General features: G+C 42.7%; 1 protein-coding gene across 1 annotated transcript; it reads left to right on the forward strand.

Annotated features, from left to right (window-relative positions):
* The first annotated feature begins 131 nt into the window (after nt 1-131).
* Nucleotides 132-20,144, forward strand: PDSS1 (decaprenyl diphosphate synthase subunit 1). Its single transcript, XM_072327512.1, has 11 exons — nt 132-264; nt 895-959; nt 1,850-1,973; nt 2,339-2,469; nt 8,778-8,919; nt 9,680-9,791; nt 9,879-9,988; nt 16,184-16,264; nt 16,412-16,525; nt 19,166-19,246; nt 19,855-20,144. Exons 1-11 carry the CDS (start codon nt 139-141, stop codon nt 19,993-19,995), a joined length of 1,227 nt encoding a protein of 408 aa, XP_072183613.1. The 5' UTR covers nt 132-138; the 3' UTR covers nt 19,996-20,144.
* Nucleotides 20,145-21,080: the final 936 nt, after the last annotated feature.

The following is a 21,080-nucleotide window of genomic DNA, read 5'->3' on the forward strand; positions in this document are numbered from 1 at the left end:
GGCGGCGGAGGTGGGGGGGGGAACGTAACCGTTTCTCCTCCTCCTCCTCCCGGCCGCCCCGCAGCGGGTCGCGGCGCCGGGTTTCCGCCTCCGGGTCGCGGCGGTGAGGACGGCGGTGCCGGCGCTGCCGGGGACAGCATGGCCTTGCGCTGGTGGTGGCGGTGCGGCGCTTCCTGCCGCCGGGCGCCGCCGCTCGGCCCCGCGCCGCCCCTCCGCCCGCCGGGACTCGGCCCACGCGGAGCGCCGCCCGCACTGCGCGCCGCGGTGAGTGCGGCGGGCGCCTGGAGGTCATCGGCGATGAATGGGGCGGCGGGGCCCGAGGAGGGAGCGCAGAGCCGGCCGTGGGGGGAGGGCGGCTCTGGGTGCTGCGGGCGGAGTGACGGGTGTGCGGGGCTGCTAAAGGGATCTGGGGACACCGTCAGCTTTGGGGTCACGTTCTCGACGTCTGCCGGGTGTAGGTGTGAGTCGTAGCACGGAGCGAGCCGAATTAAAATGGCTTCAGGGGAAAACAGCGTACGTTCTTCAGTTGATGCGGCGTTTTACGGGAAGCTCCCGTCCCTCCCTGGGTTCATTTGTAACACGGGGAACGTTTGAAAGCTGCACTTCCGCCAATGCGAGAGCAAGCGGTGCTCGCTGGAAGCGCGCTGATGGCTTCGCTGGCTGCTCCCTTATGGGGAGAAAGTTCACTGCGCCTGAGCAGGAGTCTGTAAGTCGGGATCTGATGGGCACGGGGGCAGCGATGCCTCACGTGGTGCAGAGGGGATTACGAGGCTGCCTTGGCTGAGCCTTGAGGGAGGACATGGCGCGGTGCTGAACGCTTGCTGTCGTAACCAGATGTTTCCCGTCCATTTTGAATTCTGGTTTTGAAACGAACCCTGATTTTTCTTTGCTCAGATGTGTCACTGTCCCCAAAGAAGCTCAGTATGGTCATTTCCTAAACTGCGTAGTATACCTTGGCGGTAAGTTGGAGACCCTCATTCCATGGTGGGTAAAGGCACAGTCAGTGGGTGAACTGTGTAGGCACCGTGAGCCGTAAGCATAGACTGAAAGTAAGGTTATTTGCTGCAGAACTTTGGATAATTCCATGTAGACCACTGTTGTGGTGTTGGGCTGGAGTCCGAGTCCTCCGTTCAGGAGGGCAATGGGCAAAGCTCATTTCAGACCATAAAATTCATTTTGAGAAATGACACACACTAAGAACCGTGACCTTCGGCTCCAGGGAATATAAAGATGTAATGAGGCCCAGCTTAGTGCACCTTGATGCATGCTGGTAGAACTTTGACCCTTGTTGCTGCATGGAATCATGATACTAACTGAAAGTATTGATTTAATGTATAACTTAGGTTGGGCCGCCTCATGTAGCTGGGTGTGTAAAGGGGAATTTTCAAATCCAAGCCAGGAACATTTGTCTGAGAGTGGGAAGAAATCTGCAGAATAATTGTGTTGCTAGAAGATGAAGGCTTCACCTACAAATGTACGCTGTGCTGTACTGTACAGTGTGTTCAAAAGGCATAAGCTGAGAGCAGAGTAGTTTGCTACCCAGGAGACTTCTGTAATCTGTGAAGTGCATGAGTGCGTGCGGAGGATGGTGATGACTGGTTTCCAAAAGCTGCACTTTGCTCACTCCAAAAAGCCTACAGTCACCAACAAGTAGCTTTGCTGTCCTTCCTCATTAGTTAGCTAAAATGAGTATTTTGATGCCTTGTGTTTATCTTTTAGCTATTCTATTTATTGTTGCGGGTCTGGGGGGAGAAAGGAGGGAGGAGGGTGTGCTTTGAAAGGATTCTGGTTGTGGAATCAAGGGAAATTGGCTTTTAACCATGTTATTCTTGAAAAACACTGTCACCAGGTTTTATCATACAAGTACAGCCCGAATGTGCAGCTGCAGTAAGACAGTTAGCGATGAAAAATACCAAGACCCTTTTCAACTTGGCAGAAAAGACTTGAAGAATCTCTATGAGGATATTAAAAAGGTGAGGGGTTTTGGTGACTGTTCTGGGATACTGTAATGATTCTGACTTCAATTGCAACCATTGTAGTGGAGGGTGGTTACTTAGGGACTGTTCTTGATGTTTATGAAAAGCTGTTTGTAAACCGATCTGGAAGTAAAGAGCAGGTTCTGACATATTGTGTAGAACCAGAATGCAGTTTTTGTTTTATCCTGACTTACAGTGCTTGAATACGTCAATTATATTTCAGGTTACAATGAAAAGTAAAAACTATGTCAGCTTACACTGAGTTGAATGAATACTGGCAATGACCTTTTATGTGCATACTGCTTAAACTGGAAGATTGGCTTTGTGATTTTAACGCTGGTATCATCTTTTCCTTTCTGTAGGAGTTACTTATATCTACTGCTGAACTTAGGGAAATGTGTGAATATTACTTTGATGGGAAAGGAAAGGCCTTTCGACCAATGATTGTGGTGCTGATGGCAAGGGCTTGCAACATTCACCATAGCAATTCCAGGTGAGTCAGTTGCTCTTGGCTATATGGACTTCCGTCATACTAGAATACAGTCATTCCTGCATTTCCCCAAAAATATGTTTAGTAACTTTATGGAAATAAAATGTTCCTCGATAAAGCCTGAGTTTATATTCCATTTTGAAGACGTATTTTTGGATTTAGCAGTGCAAAGTGGACTACTGGTTTTATTATATACTTTGAGGTGTGAAACTGTGGGCTGTACCACAGCTGTAACTGGTGATGGAAAACAGTGTTGTCAAATCGTGATGAGGCTTTTAGCAAATTTGTAGCTTCTTACATAAATGGTTTGTTAGAATTTGTAACACTCTTGGAAACTATATTCACTGTTCTTCAGTTGTAGCCATTTTTGTAGCTGTTAAACTCTTGAACAGACAGGAGAATTTCATAATGTGTTTTTGTTATTACACACAAAAGCCATCAAGCAGGTAGTATAACTGTAAGTATAATTGTACTTGATGCTGTGAGACATTCAGACAGTCAGGTTGCCACCTCTGGGGGCAGATTTCTGTGCTTTAATGTCAGATTCTTTATTCAAAGATTCTGCCATTATCCTCATGATTTTCAGTTGGAGGAGTTTTGGCAGAGTAGAACATCGCTCCTTGCTCTGCCTGACAACAGGTACTTCTTTCCACATGTCCCCATCACTTTTGCTTGTGTTTTGAGGTAAAATGTTGGCTGGAGTTCTCTCTGCATTTCAGTTTTGTTTCCAGTCTTCTCTCATAGAATTTCAAGTATGAAATTTTTGGTCCCTAGCCAGAAGTGTCCTGTCTAATTTATTGATCTTAAAGGATTTCCCAGCAACTGCACCATCATCTCCTTAGTGATAACTTAGTGCCTTCTTGGATTTGATTTTTGTACCTTAGAGCACAGCATATATTTTGTGGCTTGTTACGGCACCTTTCCCAGTATACCAGTAACATTTTCTCCCTTCCTGTGTGAATATAATTTCTAAGGAGAAAGAAAAACCTAATTGGCAATATCCTGTCATACTTGTGCCAGTTTGTCTTGAACCAATGAACTTCTTATTCAGTTTTCTGTACGGTACCACTCTGAGACAGTGACAAAGACATAAAGAGAAGAACTAATATTTCTGAAAGTCCTCAGGGTCATCCTTTGTCACAGCGCTGATTTGCTTAATATTTTAATGAGGTGCTGTTGGCGCGAGTGTGATGATGACAAAGTCATCCTTGATGACTTGCTGCCTGTGAAAGGTAGAACAATGAAACAAAAATTTCTGCTTGAGCTTGGAGGCTCCCAGGTATCCCATTAAGGAGTAACCTCAGTGGGATTTACAGGCGCCTTCTCTGTGAAAAACCCTGAAATGATCCTTGTGTGCATCAATTACAGAATATCCAGCTCAGCCAAGGAAGGGCTGATATGACTGCACGGTGCTTTGTGAAATCATCTGTTCCACAATTCCTGTGTTTAAGGAAAGATAGATGAAATATTTCTATCTCATTCTAATGTGTTGTATGAGAAGCTTATCAATAAAATTATTTAACGTGCAGGCAATACTAAGAAATCCAAACTGATGTAAAGAAGCATATAACATCCAATGTGATCAGTGATTCAAAGACAATTAGTAGCCATAGGAGGAACTGTGTTTGCTTTTATTTGTTAAAATAATATTTGCTGCCTTTTAACATGTATATGTCATGCAAATAGATTTGTCCATGCATTTTGCTGTTTTTAAGCAGTCAGGACCACTGACATCTACCCTGTGCCGGTGAGAAAGTGTGATCTCAGACTCTGAATGCTACATATGACTAAGTCAAGTAGCCAACCCTCAGCACCAACACTGATTTATAGATACCTGTGTCATTTGACAGCTTCTGTACATCTCTCACAGTTATTATCAGCACCTCCAAACTATGCTTGGTGTTTAAAAGTCTCATTAGTATAAGTGTACCTTTTATGAGAAGAGGCCGAGTCACCATCTCTGTCCTGTCTGTCATGTCTGGATTTCTTTTGTTTATGGGTTTTTTTTAGAATGGAGTTCTGATTATGGAGAACAGAAAGGTTTCAGTAAAAGAAGAGAATGAAACCCCAGGGTATTTACCTTCCTCTTTGCTTCATGCCTCTTTTCTCAAAGACTGTGATTATAATTGAAATTCATATATGTTTATGCAAACCTTTTGGCTGCTGCATGATGTCCAACATCTTTGGAGGGTTGGTAGGCCATGTGAAAGAATATGCTTTCACATTTTGCTTGCCTACTTACTGTGGACTGATGAAGTTTCATATGTATTTTCTTCTCTTTGCTTTTAAGTTTCTTGAGCTGGGTTGTGTGTTAACACCTGCTTCATCTATATGTATGCTTCCAGGTCACACTGACAGTAATTTCATTATTGTTGCTTCTTACAGAATTACTGCTTCCGGGTGACAAATTGTTCTTCCATCTTTTTCTGTTCACAAGGGAAGATGTACTTGTGGAGAAGAAAACAACGCGTTTTTTCTACTCTGCTACTTTGTTGTAGATCTGAGAGGAGAAAAAACAACTCTTGCTTTCCAATCTGCCTCTCTTGTTGCTTGTTTGTTTTTGTGGGTTTATTTTTGTTGTTGTTGTTTAGTTGTTTTTTTGAGATGGCACCTTCTTTGTAGCTCTTTGGACACTCTGTGATAGTTTTATATCCTTTTCATACTGTGGTGCCCAAAGCTGTGGCCTGCTCAAGCTTAGACCACACCAGTGCTTTGCAGAGCAGGACAGTCCCTCCCCTCGCGCAGTGGTCGTGCTGTGCTTGGTGCATCATAGCATGCAGTTGGCCTTCCTGGCTGCGTGGGCACACTGTTGACTCATGTTCCACTTGCTGTCAACCAAGACCCCCCAGATCTCTTTCAGCAATGCCGCTCTCCATTGCCGTACCCCCCAGTCTGTAGTAGCCAAGGTTGCCCTTTTTCAGGTGCAGAATCCAGCACTTAGTCTTGTTAAGTTTTGTGTTGCTGGTGATTGCCCAGCTCTCTCATTCACCTAGGTTAACTATTTAGAATGCACCTGGCAGGTTATCTGGCGTTCTACAGTAAGGTTGCTTTGTTTTAGTCATTGTAAAGAAAATGATGGTTGTACAAAGGCCATAATGAATCCAAAATCCAAAGCATTCAGGCTGTTCTGTGCTAGTATGGCTTTATTTTTCTCTTCCCCTTGAAGCCCCAATTGTCAAAAGTCCAGCACCGAGTCTTTGTTTTTTGGTTGTTTTTGTTTAATGACAACAACTTGTCTTTGTGTGAGAGTGAAAATTACTGTAAAGAGTTGAAGCTGAGGTCATGCAAACCTTCAGTTTCACACATCCTCTGACATTTCTTCACACAAAACCTGTGTGCAGAATTTCACAGAATTATCACTTAACCTGATGGGACCTCTGCTTCTATTTAGGGTATATTCTCCAGAGGTGTTTGTAAATAGGATTTTTTGTCTATTTCCACAACTGAAACGAGAGACAAAGAGAAGGCCAAGGAAGTACATAGGCATCTCAATAGAGAAAATAGCGAGCACAGAATGTTTAGGGAGGAAAAAATGGGAAATAAATCCATCAAAATGGTAAGCAAAATATTTAGCTATAATGACACAGCCAAACTAGAGTGAATATTTCCTATCATATGGGGATCTGCCAGCAACCCAAGCCCTCTTTGCTTTCCTTCTTCATTATCAGGTGCCTCTACTGTTCGCTGTTTCTCAGTAGTTCTGTAATTTGTTCCTGATTAACACATCCCTTCTCTACTCTTCCATTGGTTTGTAGTGTCCCTCTGTGCCATGGGCTGTTTCTGAAGTGTTACTTTCTTTTAGCCACGTGAAATTAACATCAGAAATATCCTTGGAGGAGTGTGATTGTACAACGGATATTTTGCAAGTTCTGTTGCAAGTTTCCTGACTTTTAACTGGCAGCATTTACCTACTGGCATACACATTGCAAAGCACCTTGTTGTAGCTCTTAATGTTGTGTTGGTTTGGAGGCAGAAGCTTTGTTTAGTTTTTGATCACCTGTAAGATCAGCCTTGGTCTTGCTCAGTGCATTTGAAACAAGTTGTGTTTCCCTGTGGTTCTGTGTGCCTGTAAATGATCGTTGCAGAATCAAGCAGAGGATCCTGTTGAAAAATAGAATGTGGTCAAGGACTTGCACGTGCACTATATTCATTTCTAAAAGATGAAGTTATGGTTACGTGGATTACATTAGAAATATATACCACCTTGGGGTGCCTTTATTCTGAGAATGACCTAAAAATGGCATCACTGCACTTAAAGGACTCATGGTGATCCAGCCACCTCCTGACCTGCGTTACTGCCGGTACCTTTTGCTTTTGTTTTGCAGGCGGAGCAGAATGAAAAATGACAGGGAATAAGGAAGATCCCATTTCTTTTGTGTTTTCCCTAAAGCAGGCATGCTCTGATTCCAGTTTTTTTCTCACACAGTGTTTGTAGGAAGCTATTGCAAAATTTCTGGCCAGAGATGGGAAGAAACTTGCTGGAGAACTTCCAGAAATAGCAGCTTTATGAAAAGCCTCCAGGTTGAATTATCATATGTGATATAATATCACATATTATATCAGGCACATTAACCGTGCTGTCCCGTGCCATTTTTGGCCATTGTCAGAAATGAACTGCGCTGTAAAACAGAGTTTTCAAAACCTGTTTTTGAAATGTCTGCGCTCGTGCTGCATTCGTACCACTGAAATACTGGCGTGTCTGTGAGTGTTGCCCTTTACTGCTACTTCCCAGCAGGAAGTCCAGTCTGCTGACATAATTAATGAGAAAGGGAGTCCCCGAAAGGAGACCCGAGCATGAAAGAGGCTGGAGACCTTTACAGTTGTTTGAAGGTAAGTTCTCCTACTTAGTAAGAATGTATTTTCTTGAAAACTGCTTAGGCTGAAGTAGCACTTGGCTAAATTATGAGTCCGCAGTGAAGCTTACCATCAAACAGCTCTGAAGGTTTCCAGCTCTTATTTTTGTGTTACTCAAAAGCTACATTTTCACAGCCTGTGAGCCACACATCCTGCTATTGTTCAGGATGTAGAACTCCCACTGACAGCAATGCATAGTTCTGCATAGAGGTAGGTGTCAGAACACTGTGTTATGTCAGCAGACTGCAAGATGTTCTTTCATTTTGTGATTAATCGTTAGATTTTAATAGACCGGGCAGTGCAAAATGTTACGTTTCATTCAGCTGAACTGAAATGATTAACTTCTGCTTTGTCTCAGTTCTTCTCACTTCTTATTCTCTTCTGCTTGAAAATAGCGTTATTTGCTCTGTTAATTGTGTACCATAAGTAAGGTGTTTATATATCGGAAGCAATCTTACCTGTTCTCTTTTTTTCTCATCCATGTGGGACTGTTAGGGCTATAGGGCAAGGCTGACAGGGGAAGCATTTCTGGGAGCCTGCATGCAGCTTTTGACAAGAGCAGAGACAATATAGATAATAAAACAAGGCAGAGGCAGTTGGGTATTAGGGTAGATGGTGCTTTTTCTGAGCTAGGAAAGCTCTTTTGTGTTCGTTGTTCCAGCCTTGATCCCTGGGCAGTTGTTTTTTATGTTCTTCCACGTCTTTTTCACCTAATTTGAAAAATAAAGCAGATGTGAACTACTGAGAGTTGAATCATCAGTGTTGGGTCTTCCCAAAGGCTGAATTTCCTTAGGTGTTAGGCAGTCCGTGTTTACAGCCCTAAAGTGATTGCGGTATAACTCTGATTAACTCCTCGGGCTTTTGAAGAACCTCCTAAGTGTTAGGATAATCAGATAAAAGGATAAGATCAGCAAATTATGAATTCGGATGCAGAATGAAGGTTTTCTTTGTCTGTTGATCTCTCCAACTTGCTGGTTTGTAGTGTTAACCATCTTGGGAGAGTTTGTGGTGCCACATCTTATAGCAGAGCAACAGGGAGATGGGGAAAGCTTTAAACTTTGTTACAGAGCTACTTGGCATCCTTTTCTCTGCCCTTTTCCTGATTTCTGTCTTCTTGGAATGAAGCATCCTTAATGCTGTTCTATTTATTGCAGTCTGGATTTAGCAGGATTACAGTCGGTAACTGAGGAGTTTCGTAATGCCGTTAATGCAGGAAGACAGAAAAGGGCCTAATAAGGATGGAAACGTGGTGTTGTGCTTATTGTGCTAACATGTTCTTACTCTCTCTTGTCTTCCTAGTTTCAGGTTTGAAAGATGGGGTTCAGACCGTGGAAAACCTGCAACATCCGTTTTCAGCAAAATATGTTTTTGCGTGGATTTTGTAGAGATTCCTTGTAGCTGCGCTGCAGCACACAGAATGTATTTAATTAAATATCAAATCTTGTTGTTTATTTTAGGGAGGTGCAAGCAAGCCAGCGCTCTGTGGCCATAATTGCAGAGATGATCCACACGGCTAGCCTCGTTCATGATGATGTTATTGATGATGCAAATTCTCGCAGAGGAAAAATGACAGTCAACCAGATCTGGGGAGAGAGGAAGGTGAGGATGGAAGGATTGCATTTTACTTCTGGCAAAGCAGAAACATGCAGGTTCTTTGCCATGTTAGTATCTCTGGGCGCAGCCTTGGGGTATTCCAGACAAAGTGTGAAGCATTGTGTCCAGATTGTTGGTAAGACAAATGGGTGTTCTGCCACTGAACTTACTGAAGCATTAGAGAAGCTGTGATAGTAGAGTGACTCTTAACGCTCTCAAGTTCCCCGTGTCTTTCTCTGTTGAAGTTGTACCTCATTCAAAACACAGTAGGTTAGACTGTTTCAGTAATGAATGCAAAACATTTTCCAGTTGGTGTGAGGATATTTTGAGTGCTGCTTATTCACAGAATGAAGGAAGGCCTTAATCAGAACATGTAAGGAAAAAAGATAATTACTGGTACATCAGGACTGATGGAGGCAGTTCAGAGCTGACACGGCATAACAGTCACAGCAGGACAGTCAGATAGAGAGGATATGCTTCAAAAATAACACGCAAACGCGTTCAGATGTTGCACAGAGGGAGAGCACTGCTTATGCGGAAAGATTTAACCAGCAGTATAAGATAGGAACTGAGTTCCAATTTTACCATCTAGCTGCCTTCTGCTTTCTCTCTGTTACAGTGAGAAATGTATGCTTTGTGTAGGAAAATGATGTGGTATGAGAAGATGTGCCAAAAATAAAGGAAGTTGTATTATCTGTACTAATACTTGCAGCAAAACAAAAGATTTTTCTTTTTCCTTTTTTTTTCTTCTCTTTTTATCTCTTAGGCAGTTCTAGCTGGTGATTTCATCCTATCAGCTGCTTCCTTAGCTTTAGCACGAATTGGAAACACTACGATCATCTCAGTTCTAACTCAGGTGATTGAAGATTTGGTGCGTGGTAAGGTCTTTTTCCATTTTATCTTCAGACTTGTTTGTTCCAGCCGTAAACCCACAAATAAAAACTTCCATCTGCGCAAAATTTCAGGTGAATTCCTCCAGTTGGGTTCCAAGGAAAATGAGAACGAGAGATTTGCTCACTACCTCGAGAAGACTTTTAAGAAGACTGCGAGTCTGATAGCAAACAGTTGTAAAGCAGTATGTACGTCTGTCTCTTCTAAAGTTAACATACCGTACTGTAAACTTCACAGCTCTGCTCCTGATTATTTCTGCTTTCTCAGGAGACCCTCCAGAGTAAAGCTTCTAATGGTGTTCTGCCGGAATGAGTCTGAGATTGCTCGGTTTATCCTAATTCAGCTGTGTAGCCTCCAATATTGGTTTTCATTTCTTCCTGTTTTATATTCATGCACAGATTTATTGATATTCAGAGCAGGGTTCACAGTGTCAGCCTCAAATTTATGAAATTCTGCGAGTTCGAGGCAATGTTTTTTAATGTCAGTTGAGAATTCTCGATCCTGTAATTTGGTTTTAAGACTTCTTTGACATTTGGTCCCACCCGTCAGTGCAGGCTGGGATCTGAAATTATAGCAGTGGGAGAAAACAACCACTTGCATATATTCCACATTATATTCTCAAAAAACACAAGCAAGTATGTGTTGGTTTGTCTGGGGCCTTGCTATATCTAACTCTACGTGTCAGCCAGTTCTGTTAATTCACTACAGAAGGATCTGATTCAAACTGATGTCCTTGTTAAAAAAAACTTGTTTAGTCATAGTGCAGACAATGCAGAAGCTGAGCAATAGTCTTATCCTCATTGAGTTATATATAATATTTAAATTCTTTCTTTCTTTCTTTCTTTCTTTCTTTCTTCCTTTCTTTCTTTCTTTCTTTCTTTCTTTCTTTCTTTCTTTCTTTCTTTCTTTCTTTCTTTCTTTCTTTCTTTCTTTCTTTCTTTCTTTCTTTCTTTCTTTCTTTCTTTCTTTCTTTCTTTCTTTCTTTCTTTCTTCCTTCCTTCCTTTCTTTCTTTCTTTCTTTCTTTCTTTCTCACTTTCTTTCTTTCTTTCTCACTTTCTCTCTTTCTCACTTTCTCTCTTTCTCTCTTTCTTTCTCTCTTTTTCTCTTTCTTTAATGGAAGTAATTGCAGCTGGTGTATGGCATGACAAGAGAGCTCTGGGGGTATTAGACTGTAAACCCATGTCAGTCTTCCTCTGTTCCCAGAGCACTTGTGTATTTGTGCAATAGGCAGCATCTGAAAATTGCTTCTATCTGGAAAACCATGTAGAAGGAGAGGCACACATTTTGCAGGGGGGAAAAACGTCTTTCATTATATAGATTCTTTTGGTTGGAGGAGAGAACTTTTCTGTATTGCTTGTATTGGTGACAGTGTGACCCAGGCAAAAATCTCCCTTTGCAGTTCCTTGATGTTAGTGGGAGTTGGAGTGGTAAGGAGCATCACAGCATTTATTTTCTGCTACCTCCAAAAAATGCCCACAGAGATTTTAGATGAGCTTTGACATCATCCTAACAGAACCAACACGGATCACCGTCCCACTGAGTCTTACAAATCTATTCGGAGTTTTTTCCTTTTCATAACTCACAGAAGAATTAAGGATTTGAGCACTTATTTCCATACTGTAGCTGTGATGCTGGTGAATGGGAAGGTCACGTGCTTGGGGGCTGTTCTTCAGGTAACTGTTCCGAGTTGTTCTAGTGCTGAATTTCTGTAGTAGAATTTATGTTATAAATTGAAACAAAGAAGGCATTTGTCCTTAAGGTGAGATCTTACTTGCAGGACGCAGTATCCATGATTTGTATATGCGTGCCTACCTCTGTTTCATGGATTAGGAGAACTCTGCTGGTATTTTAGCAGCGAAAAGTTTGAGGGTTTTGTTTTGTTTGTTTTCCATTCATATGATTTTGACCATAAATCAGAAGGGAGTTCTGTCAGGGAAGATGATCGCCAGGATCATCACTGTAGCTCAAAAGGAAATTCAGCTGGGGAATAAAGAGTACTTATATCCTATTTTCTGGCACAGAACTAAGGAGGGAGATTATGGGTTTATAGAACATCAGCCGTAACTGGGTGAGTGTGTCACCAGATTCAGTTCAAATCCTTTTAATGACAGGAAAAGACACTGGTTAGTCTTGGTTTATAACTGAGTACAAATATTAACTGGAATGTCAAACTAGTTCAGGAGGCATCTTAGAGTTGTACTTTGGGAAGGAAGAATGCAGAGTATTCCTGTAAAATGTCTGAGCGAGGTAATCACCGGTCTGTCAGCACTCGTCTGTTCAATGCTTCAGATACCTTCCGCATCTCCAAGGCGCTGCACTTGAATCGAAAGTCCTTTGAGACAGCAATTACTATTTATTTTTAATTGACAGAGCAGTCTGTTCAAAATATTAGAGCCATCCCAGTCCTCAGTTTCTTTCTACCATAGTTTTACATGGGAGAATGTTACCGAAGTTGCAGCCTAAGTAATACATTGCAAAAGGAAATGATGGCAGATGGCCCAGAGGGTCACTGAAGGCTTAGTGACTGAAAGGCATTTTTCAGAGAATCACAGCAGGTGACTGCTTCAAAAATTAATAAGTCTGCATTTCTGTTTGTCATCAGTCAGACTGGAGATGGCAAAATACATTCAGCAGGTTCTCATTTCATTGTATTTTAATCGTTCTTTAATGTGAATTCCTAACCCTCGTAAAGCTATTTGTATTTTGCATAACACGCTTTCAAAACAGGAATTTAAACATGCTTGCTGCAAGATCAGTGTAAAGTTGCACAAGAGATGGATTTGTTTGATAAGAGAGAGCATGCAGCCTCTGGGAGCGAGACAAGGCTGTGTATAGGAGGTCTGGCGGAGGGACTGGAGGAATGAACTGTGGTCAAAAGAGTTGTCTGCTGCATGCGGAGCTGCTGGGTAGATGTCTTCCTTAAGCTGGTAGGCCTTCCTAACCTCCTTCCCAAGAGTTAGCAAAGGGGATTTGAGGAGGCTGGAGTAGAGTGGGCCCTGTGGCAGTGAAGGCTAAAAGCATAAGGGTCTGCATCACCAGCACATGAAGGACTGTGGCTGGTTTCCTTTGCTCCACCTGTCAGACCTCACTGGCAGTACTGTACCCAAGCTGGACTCCCTCATACAAGTCCAAGGTTCACATTGTTGGGTGAGTTCAGTGATGGCTGGGGGATGGAGCACGCAGCATAACAAGAGTTGGGTTCAGCTTGGAGTGGAGAAAGCTGAGGGGGAATCCTCATGTTGTCTCCAGCTGTGTCAGAGTGTAGGAGAAGATGGAGGTGCAGGGTGAAAGGAAGAGCTTTGCCATGAAAATTTTCTATTAGGCATTGAGAAAAAATTACTTGTGAGTTTGGTCAAACACTGGAACACGTTGCCCATACAGGGCATGGCATTTCCATCCTGTGAAGTAAACTGCTTTGAGCAGATGGATGGACCAAATTACCTTAAGAGGTCTCTTTCAACCCAAAGTGTTCTGGGATTCCACTGTAAGAGCTGTGCAATCACCTGGAAACTGAGCCGGGTGAGCTGCAACCAAGAAGGCAGGATCCTGACTGCTTCAGGACGGGGTGTGGAGGAAGGTTGGAGAGCAGCTGAAGGGGAAGATTTCAGAACATTTTCTTTTCCAAGATGGACCCCAGCCTGGGAGAGGAAGTTGGAGAGCAAACATCTCATGTGCCATTTAGACAAGCGTGTTTCTTCCCAGCAGCAGGTCCTTCTGTTTGGTGTACGAGTCACCAGTGCAGATGTGCAAGTGTTGGAAACCCCAGCTGCTGTATTTTCACATGGCAGGTAAAAGAGCAGGATGTATCCAGAGGCGATGGCAGAAAATGTTATGGATGTGAGAAGTCAGTGGGGAGGCAAGATTTGTTTCTAGGCTCTCGTGTAACACAAAAGATTGGAAACAATTTTTTTCATCTCAAAAGGTGTGTTTGAAATAATACCAAGCAGACTGAGCTGGTTGGCTGAATTCAAAGATCCTTCCTGAAGAATTTGTTCCGCTTGATATAAGGCAGGGTTTTGTAAATCAGGATTTACTGGAGGACACGTCTGAATTCTTGCAAGATTAAATTTTTAATCAACAAACCCCCACACTGGGAGCTATAGGATGACCTCCAAGGCATCGGCTTTATCACTTCAACGTACATAATTATATTCATGTTGTTACACTGACTTTTATTTGTGAATGTATTCTTTTATCCCAGCATGGCCTCAGGGTGACTCCCATTGCTTGCACAGTGGCGGGCTGACTGGGACAAGCCTGCCTGCATCCCAGTGAGTGTCCATTTGGGGGCAATAATCTGTAAGAGCAGTTTTAGATATTGGATCCTGGAGGAGCCCTGTGGCAGACCAGACCCAGTCATTTTGCAGGTTTATGGCGTGGTTGTGGTAAGATAGTCACGATAGGTCCATTAAATCTCCTTGATTTGTTTTACTTTTTGGTCCTCTGAGACGCTTGTAACATGAACAGGACACAGAAAGGTCTTCTCCTGTAAAGATGCAAGAATTCGTTTTTTGCAGCGGTACATTTTCTCCTGTAAAGAACTCATGCTTTTGTTCTTTAAACACACATGCAGTGCCATAATTCTCTGCGTGGGTGATGTCAGTGTTCCCAAAGAACAGCTCTGCTCTGACCTCCCAGCTTAAAGGAGGAAGCTCTTCTCCAGGTGTGGCCCTTCCTCCCTCCAAATACCAGCTTGTCCCCACTCTGACCCTTTGCCATCAACCAGGATTTTGCCAACTGAATGCCGTTCTGTTGAATTATTTTAATTCTTTACATTAAATCTGGTGGTACGTAAAGATTTCTTTGGCACAGGGTAAAAGCAGTTCCTCTGCCTTGCTGATCTTTGTCTTATGGAAGCACCAGAAGTTTGCTAGGCACTGCACAGCAGCGGATGATGTTAGCTTTGAGGGGCAAATATTGCTAGTTAAGAGAAAAGCTTCAGAAGGCGGGTACAAGGGCAAGATGTTCTCACTGGACAGTCTCTAGCAAGTCCCACTTGAGCACCCCATATTTGTAGCTCACTGTTTTAATGGCCTTTATAGTGTCATATGAATAGACAGAGGTAGTGTCATTTCTCTGCTATGCCATTCTCTTAAATAAAACTGGGAAGAGCAAGATGTTAATGGCTGAGAGACCCCGGCTCCTGGGGGTCTGCTGCTACCCATCCATGAAAGCTACAACTGGGAATTTTCTGGTGCTTAGTTACAGAATGCACCGAAGCATGAAATAGTCTCCAACTTTGTATCCACTGCATCATAATTATGAGGGTATATGTAACACATCGATCCTTCAGCATCTAACACTGTTTCATATCTCCATCTTTCTGTCCACCCTCACAGCTATTCCTGGACCTGCTTCCAGTTGGAGATTCCTTTTATTCATATTCCTTACAGAGATGATCTTTGCTAAATACTCATTTTTATGTCACCTGGTTTTCCCAGCATAATTGTAGTCTTGCAGTAAATAAAATGCATCTTTGCCCTTTCCACCAGTCACAGCAGACTTGGATGGGTTTTGTCCCCTGTTCCCGATAGCTTCATTGAGGATGGGAGTAAAGCAGTTTAATGTAGCCAACTTCATTCTGCAATCAGTAGATAAGCACAAAAGCATAGATGCCCTCCCTTTGAGGCACTTCCCAGATCTCCCTCAGTCCCGCATTTCAGTTTTGTGGAGTTTATTCAGCAAAATCTCTCTCTCAAGTAGTCGGTTCCTCTATCTGTGCTCAGTTCATTTATCTCAGTCCTGTGATACTTCTGTTCACCTCGGTGCACTTTCTTCATTCACTCCCTTATTTCTCTTTGCATTTATCCCTTGATAACATTTGTCTGCAAGCTTATCGGGTGCCTTCTGAGCAATTCTGTTTCAGGCTGATAACATCACCCTCAAAAATAATCTTATCTCAACTGACCCACCTCTGTGGGTGCAACTCCTCCACTTTTGTGGATCTTTTATGAGGCATGCAATGTGCAATTATCTGTTGTCTGACTTACAATTATCCCCTGGCTGATTTATAAATGTAATAAATTCAATTCCTCTGTCTCTGGACTGGATAGGACTATTAGCCTGCATGTGCAATGCATCTTTATTTCTTCTCCCTCCATCCGTGCATTATAATTTCTAACTGATGAATATTTAATAAAGCTAATCTCCTACCAGACTTGAATATATCCTTAATACTGCACTGCTCCTCAGCTTTGTTTCCTAATAAGCTTGGCTGTTGTGTGTATCCAAGAGATAAGCAAGAATGTGTTGCTGAGTCAGCGTTCAATCCTTTCCCGGATTCTCCCTGTAGGTGTTTGCTGTGTCACGTTCTGGTCACAGGCCAGAAGTGCCTCCAGGCTGAACCTTTCTGTTCACTTGTTTTGTTTTTCTTCTCAGGTTTCAATTCTAGGCTGCCCCGATCCCAAAGTTCACGAGATTGCCTACCAGTATGGGAAAAACGTTGGCATTGCTTTTCAGGTAGAGCTTTTGTTGAAATAAGGGGAATCTTAACTTCTCCCAAATGCCTTTCAAACTGACCTGGGCTGTCTTAATTCTTTCTATAAATGTAATTTTAACAAGGATTTACAAAAATGCCTTAATCTAACCTTCGTTATCTCCTTGCAGCTAATAGATGATGTGTTGGATTTTACATCGTGTGCTGACCATCTTGGGAAACCAGCAGCAGCAGATCTCAAGCTTGGCTTAGCCACAGGCCCTGTCTTGTTTGCTTGTCGACAGGTAAGTTAAAAGAAACACAAACCAAAAGCGCACGTGGCTCTTCACAGCCACACAGAGACCCAGCTCACATGCATCACTTCTGCAGTGTAAATGATGAACACGGACTGGGCACATGTGAACATTCAGTGCATTCAGTATCAGCTGGAATTGAGTTCACATGCCTGTGTTGTCAGATTGACAAGCGCCTTCCTCCATAATGACTCTTACCATTAGCCCCCTTGTATCAACAGAAGCATTAATCTTTCGCTGCTCTAACTGCCCACATTTTGCAAAGGTGCAGGTATCCTGGCAGATTTTCAGCACATTGGCTGCTTGCTCATGTTCTTTCCCCAGACGCCATGTTCTCCATAGGCTGCCTACGTAACCTTTTTGCCAGGTTCTAGGCTTTGTATCCATTCTGGAGCACAGCTGAAAACATGAGAAGCTTTCCCTTTTTTTGCAGTTGTGCGGCTGAAGGTAAATGTAGAAGTAGTTTGGGTAAGAGAAAGGAGTAATAAGTACGTCAATAAGTTTAAAATTGGTCAAGATTTTTAGTGGTATGAGAATGATTTAGAGGAGTGAAAAGGAAGCAGAAGTATTAGCTACACTGAGAGGAACATCAAAATTGGTAGTAATCCATAGAAGGGAAAAAGCCTGGTGTGATGCACCGTGCTCAGGCTCCTGCTTTACCTGAGGAAAGATCTGGGACTTAGAAAGCAGTCCTTCCTTCCAAGCTCCATGATAAGCTGGGTGCCACAACTGGTTCCAGTCAGAGCTCTGGGCTGTGTTCTCTCAGTGGAATTGCTCACAGCTTGAGATGGGAAAATTTAAATAATTTATTTAAAAAATAACAACTTTCTAACATTTACTGGCCTCTTTCTGACAGAAAGAGCCCAGGGGGAGGCTGGAATGGATGCATGTGTTTGTTTCCTTTGGGCATTTACAAGGACACGCATCTCAGAAAAGACAGGAAAGGGATGAGGATCAGCTGCCTGGGAGTGCAGACTGATGTGCACTGAGAACAGCCCCCTCCCTGTGCTCAGTTCTTCCCCACAGGCATGTCATCGGGCATGCAGGCTTGTTCTTGAGTTATTATTGCAGAATTTGTTGGTGAGCAGCAGGATCTTGTTAGTCAGCAGCAACTGAGATGTCTAAAGGGACAGTGAGAGATGGGTACAGAAAGAGGGTGCAGTTCTGTAGTGGTTTTTTTTATCTACCTGTATGGAGATGCAAGGATGTCGTACAAAGACACTGACCAGGACTTGGCAGTGAAATGGTGGCTGACCATCTTTTGGGTGTTGAACATCACAGTGTTTAAATTAAAGTTATTCTTCTACAAATTTGCTTGGGTTTGCTGTTTGTCTCTTTCAGGCTCACTTACCATTTAATTACTTGCATTTGATAAATAATACGGAGACACAAAAAAAAGTCTGCTTCATTTCAAAGTCTTACTTGATCATCATAGGTCACTTTTAAACACTTCCACTCGTTTGTATCTGGTAGATGAGAAGGTCTTGCATTGAAAGGTAACTTGATGGTCTTGCAAAGATTTCCTCACTAAGCGGAAGGCTTTGCTGAACATTTCCTGCTGTTTTCAAGAAACTAGAAGAACAGCACTACAGACTTAAGTGATATATAAACAAAGCAGAAGTGCTAAAAAGAAATCTGGAGCTAAATGCTTATCAGTGCCGCTAGTGAAAGCTGTTGCATCTATTTTTATCTGAGAATAAAAAGTCCTGAGCGAGGACTTGAAGATAGTCCAGAATGAAATAGTTACTTATAGGCTGTCTCCTCTTGGCATGAGCCTTAGCGCTGTCCTGCACACCCTTTAATTCATCTGGCAGTCCTCACATTGTCTTGCCAACAACCACACTTCTGCTTTGAATGCTGTCCGGCTCTCAATGACGGCCTTTTCTTTTTCTCCTCCGTCCTCTGCTGAGATGCAGTCTTTTGCACCACAGCACTGAGTGACCTTAATACAGCAACGTTCCATCTCGACATAAGCTCTGTCTGTTCTGTGTTCCAGGTTGGTTCATACCATGAGGAAGGGGTTTCTTTTTTTTAAAGCAACACCCTGCTGTGCGCTACTTCTTGGGTTGCTCTTTAAGTGCTGCAGCTGAAAGAGGGTTCATTTTTATAACAACCAATCTTGTCAAGTGCTCATAAATGATCCTTCGTATCTGTGTAACTGCTAAAAATAGCTTTTCATTACAGGTTTGGCAATTTTTATATTCTTTGGAGCTTAGGTATAAAAAGCAAATGCGTGTGAATCCTGTATCACTGTAAATACGGATAATATGAACGTTGCAATTAACTTGTCATTACACGGGAAGAAAGCTGGAATCCATTGAAAGCCGGCTGTGAGTCACCAATGAACTTTTAAATGTATCCTCCACAATGAGCGCCTCTGAGTAACAGAGGTGTCACAACAGTGAGGGATATCACGCTTGTTCCCTAACAAGGAGTGAGTACATCTGTGGTTTCATAACCACAGGTGTGCAAGGAAAGCAGGTAACTCTGTGAGTGTGCTGCAATACAGCTGTAGGGACTGCAGTAGTAGGGAATGGCAGCTGTACTTCATTTCATTTCCACCTTAGCACAGCCAGCTGCTGCGTGGAGAACTGCTCACAAGCATTACAAAACTTCTCGCTTTGTGCTTAGTTTCCAGAAATGAATGCCATGATAATGAGACGATTCAGTAAGCCAGGAGATGTTGAACGTGCTCGGAATTACGTGTTGCAGGTAGGAATGGTGTCGGATATTTCCTTCTTGAAGGGCTGAAGGGAATTTCACTGTGTCTGAAGCAGAGCAGCAGCTGCATTATGTGATAGATGCTCAGAAGTGAGTGAGGTACGTGTTGGTGCCGTGCTGGTGCTCCACAGCTGCTGAACTGGCACGGTGTTTTAACAGAAATGTGAGGTACTGGGTTGAGTAGATTGTTGGGTTTTGTTAATCCTCAAATAGCAGAAAATCTCCCTAATGAAAATGAAAAGCTCATGCATTAACTCAGTTCCTTCAGCTGAAGAGTCGCTGTGTCCAGTGACCGATGTAAGCAGTAACTAATGATTGTAACTGCAGTGCTCGCTCCCGTTTTAGTTGACTGATGTGAAAAGAGCGAATAATTGTGCAGAATTAATACGTATCTACTCAGCACAGCATGAGGTTTTGTTTGTGCTTCTGTGATTCAATGGATACAGAATGAATCCTCTCCCTTACATCCTCAGCATATAACTCAGTGTTCAGGGTACTGACTTTAAAACCCTTATGACCACCCACTGTAATTATAAGGGGTAAAAGATGAGAAATGGCCACTCAGTTATCCACTGTGTTTAATTTTCTCCCTATGTAAGAGTGACGGTGTGCAGCAAACAACCTACCTCGCCCAGCGCTACTGCCACGAAGCCACGAGAGAGATCAGCAAACTGCGCCCATCCCCTGAAAGAGAAGCCCTCATTCAACTGACAGAAATGGTACTCATGCGAGACAAGTGAGAGAACTCCTTGCACTCGTTCTGGCAGCTACTTACCAGACTGTGCCTACATTTCCTTCAAGTTATTTGCTTCCAACGCAGGCTACCAAAAATTATTTTTTTAAGAAACTTTTGTGGTTTTTTTTTGTTGTTGTTTTTTTTTTGGGTGGGGGGGGGGGGGGAGTTCTACTTTTTTTTTTTTTTCTTTTCTAAAAAATAAAAATAAAAAGGAAGTATTTTATTGTAGGAAGCCAAACAGTTCAGAGCAAATCAGATCGTGCTGTACAATTGTTTTAGTGGGGGCTGTTAATTGTGGGGCAGGGGGAGATGTTTACATGTTGATGCACCAAGGCCACAATGAGAATAAATATCAATCAGTGTATGAAAATTGAAGTTGCTCCGGATTTCATTCATTCACAACAATAAACAGAGCATGCACGTTGCTATCTGCTAAACATAGGTGCTTTGAATGCTTCCCTGGCTGTTAAATTACAGAAGTAGCTGGAATTGCATATAGGGGAAGAGATTATAATAACAGATAGTGTGTAGACTTGAATAGGTTGTATATGTAACTAGTTTCCAATTCATAATGAAATACAGGTATGTTATTGGTTGTTACTTGCTAGCAGTTGGGAAAGTAGAAGGTTTAGTATTTCAAACCCACGCTACAATGAATGATTCAACATCCAGCCAAAGCTTCAACTCCATCATCTTCCATCACTCATTTACAGAGAATATCCAATGCCCTCTCCGTAGAAGACTGCTTTGAAGTCACAGACACATTCCTATTACAGTAATTATCCAGTACTACCGCATTCCTTTTCAGGTTATTTAAGCCACTGTATTTGCAGAACAGAAGTATCACCTCTAGCTATCTCTGCTCGTTATCCTTTGATGCAAATACTTTAAGTGCGTTGCTCCATGCCAGGTAAAAAGAATCCTTGTCCTGTTCTGGCTGTTTCCCCTCTGTCAGATCTGCAGGACAGCCCCCTGTCTCCGCTCAGCTGGGCACACTACCACGTCCAGATACAGTTTCCACTGAGAAATGTCAGCTACAGACAGTGTCAACTCGTTCTATCTAGATAACTACGTTCAACTCCTGCTAAA

The sequence above is a fragment of the Excalfactoria chinensis genome, chromosome 2 (assembly GCF_039878825.1).
Source record: "Excalfactoria chinensis isolate bCotChi1 chromosome 2, bCotChi1.hap2, whole genome shotgun sequence".
NCBI classification, from domain to species: domain Eukaryota; kingdom Metazoa; phylum Chordata; class Aves; order Galliformes; family Phasianidae; genus Excalfactoria; species Excalfactoria chinensis.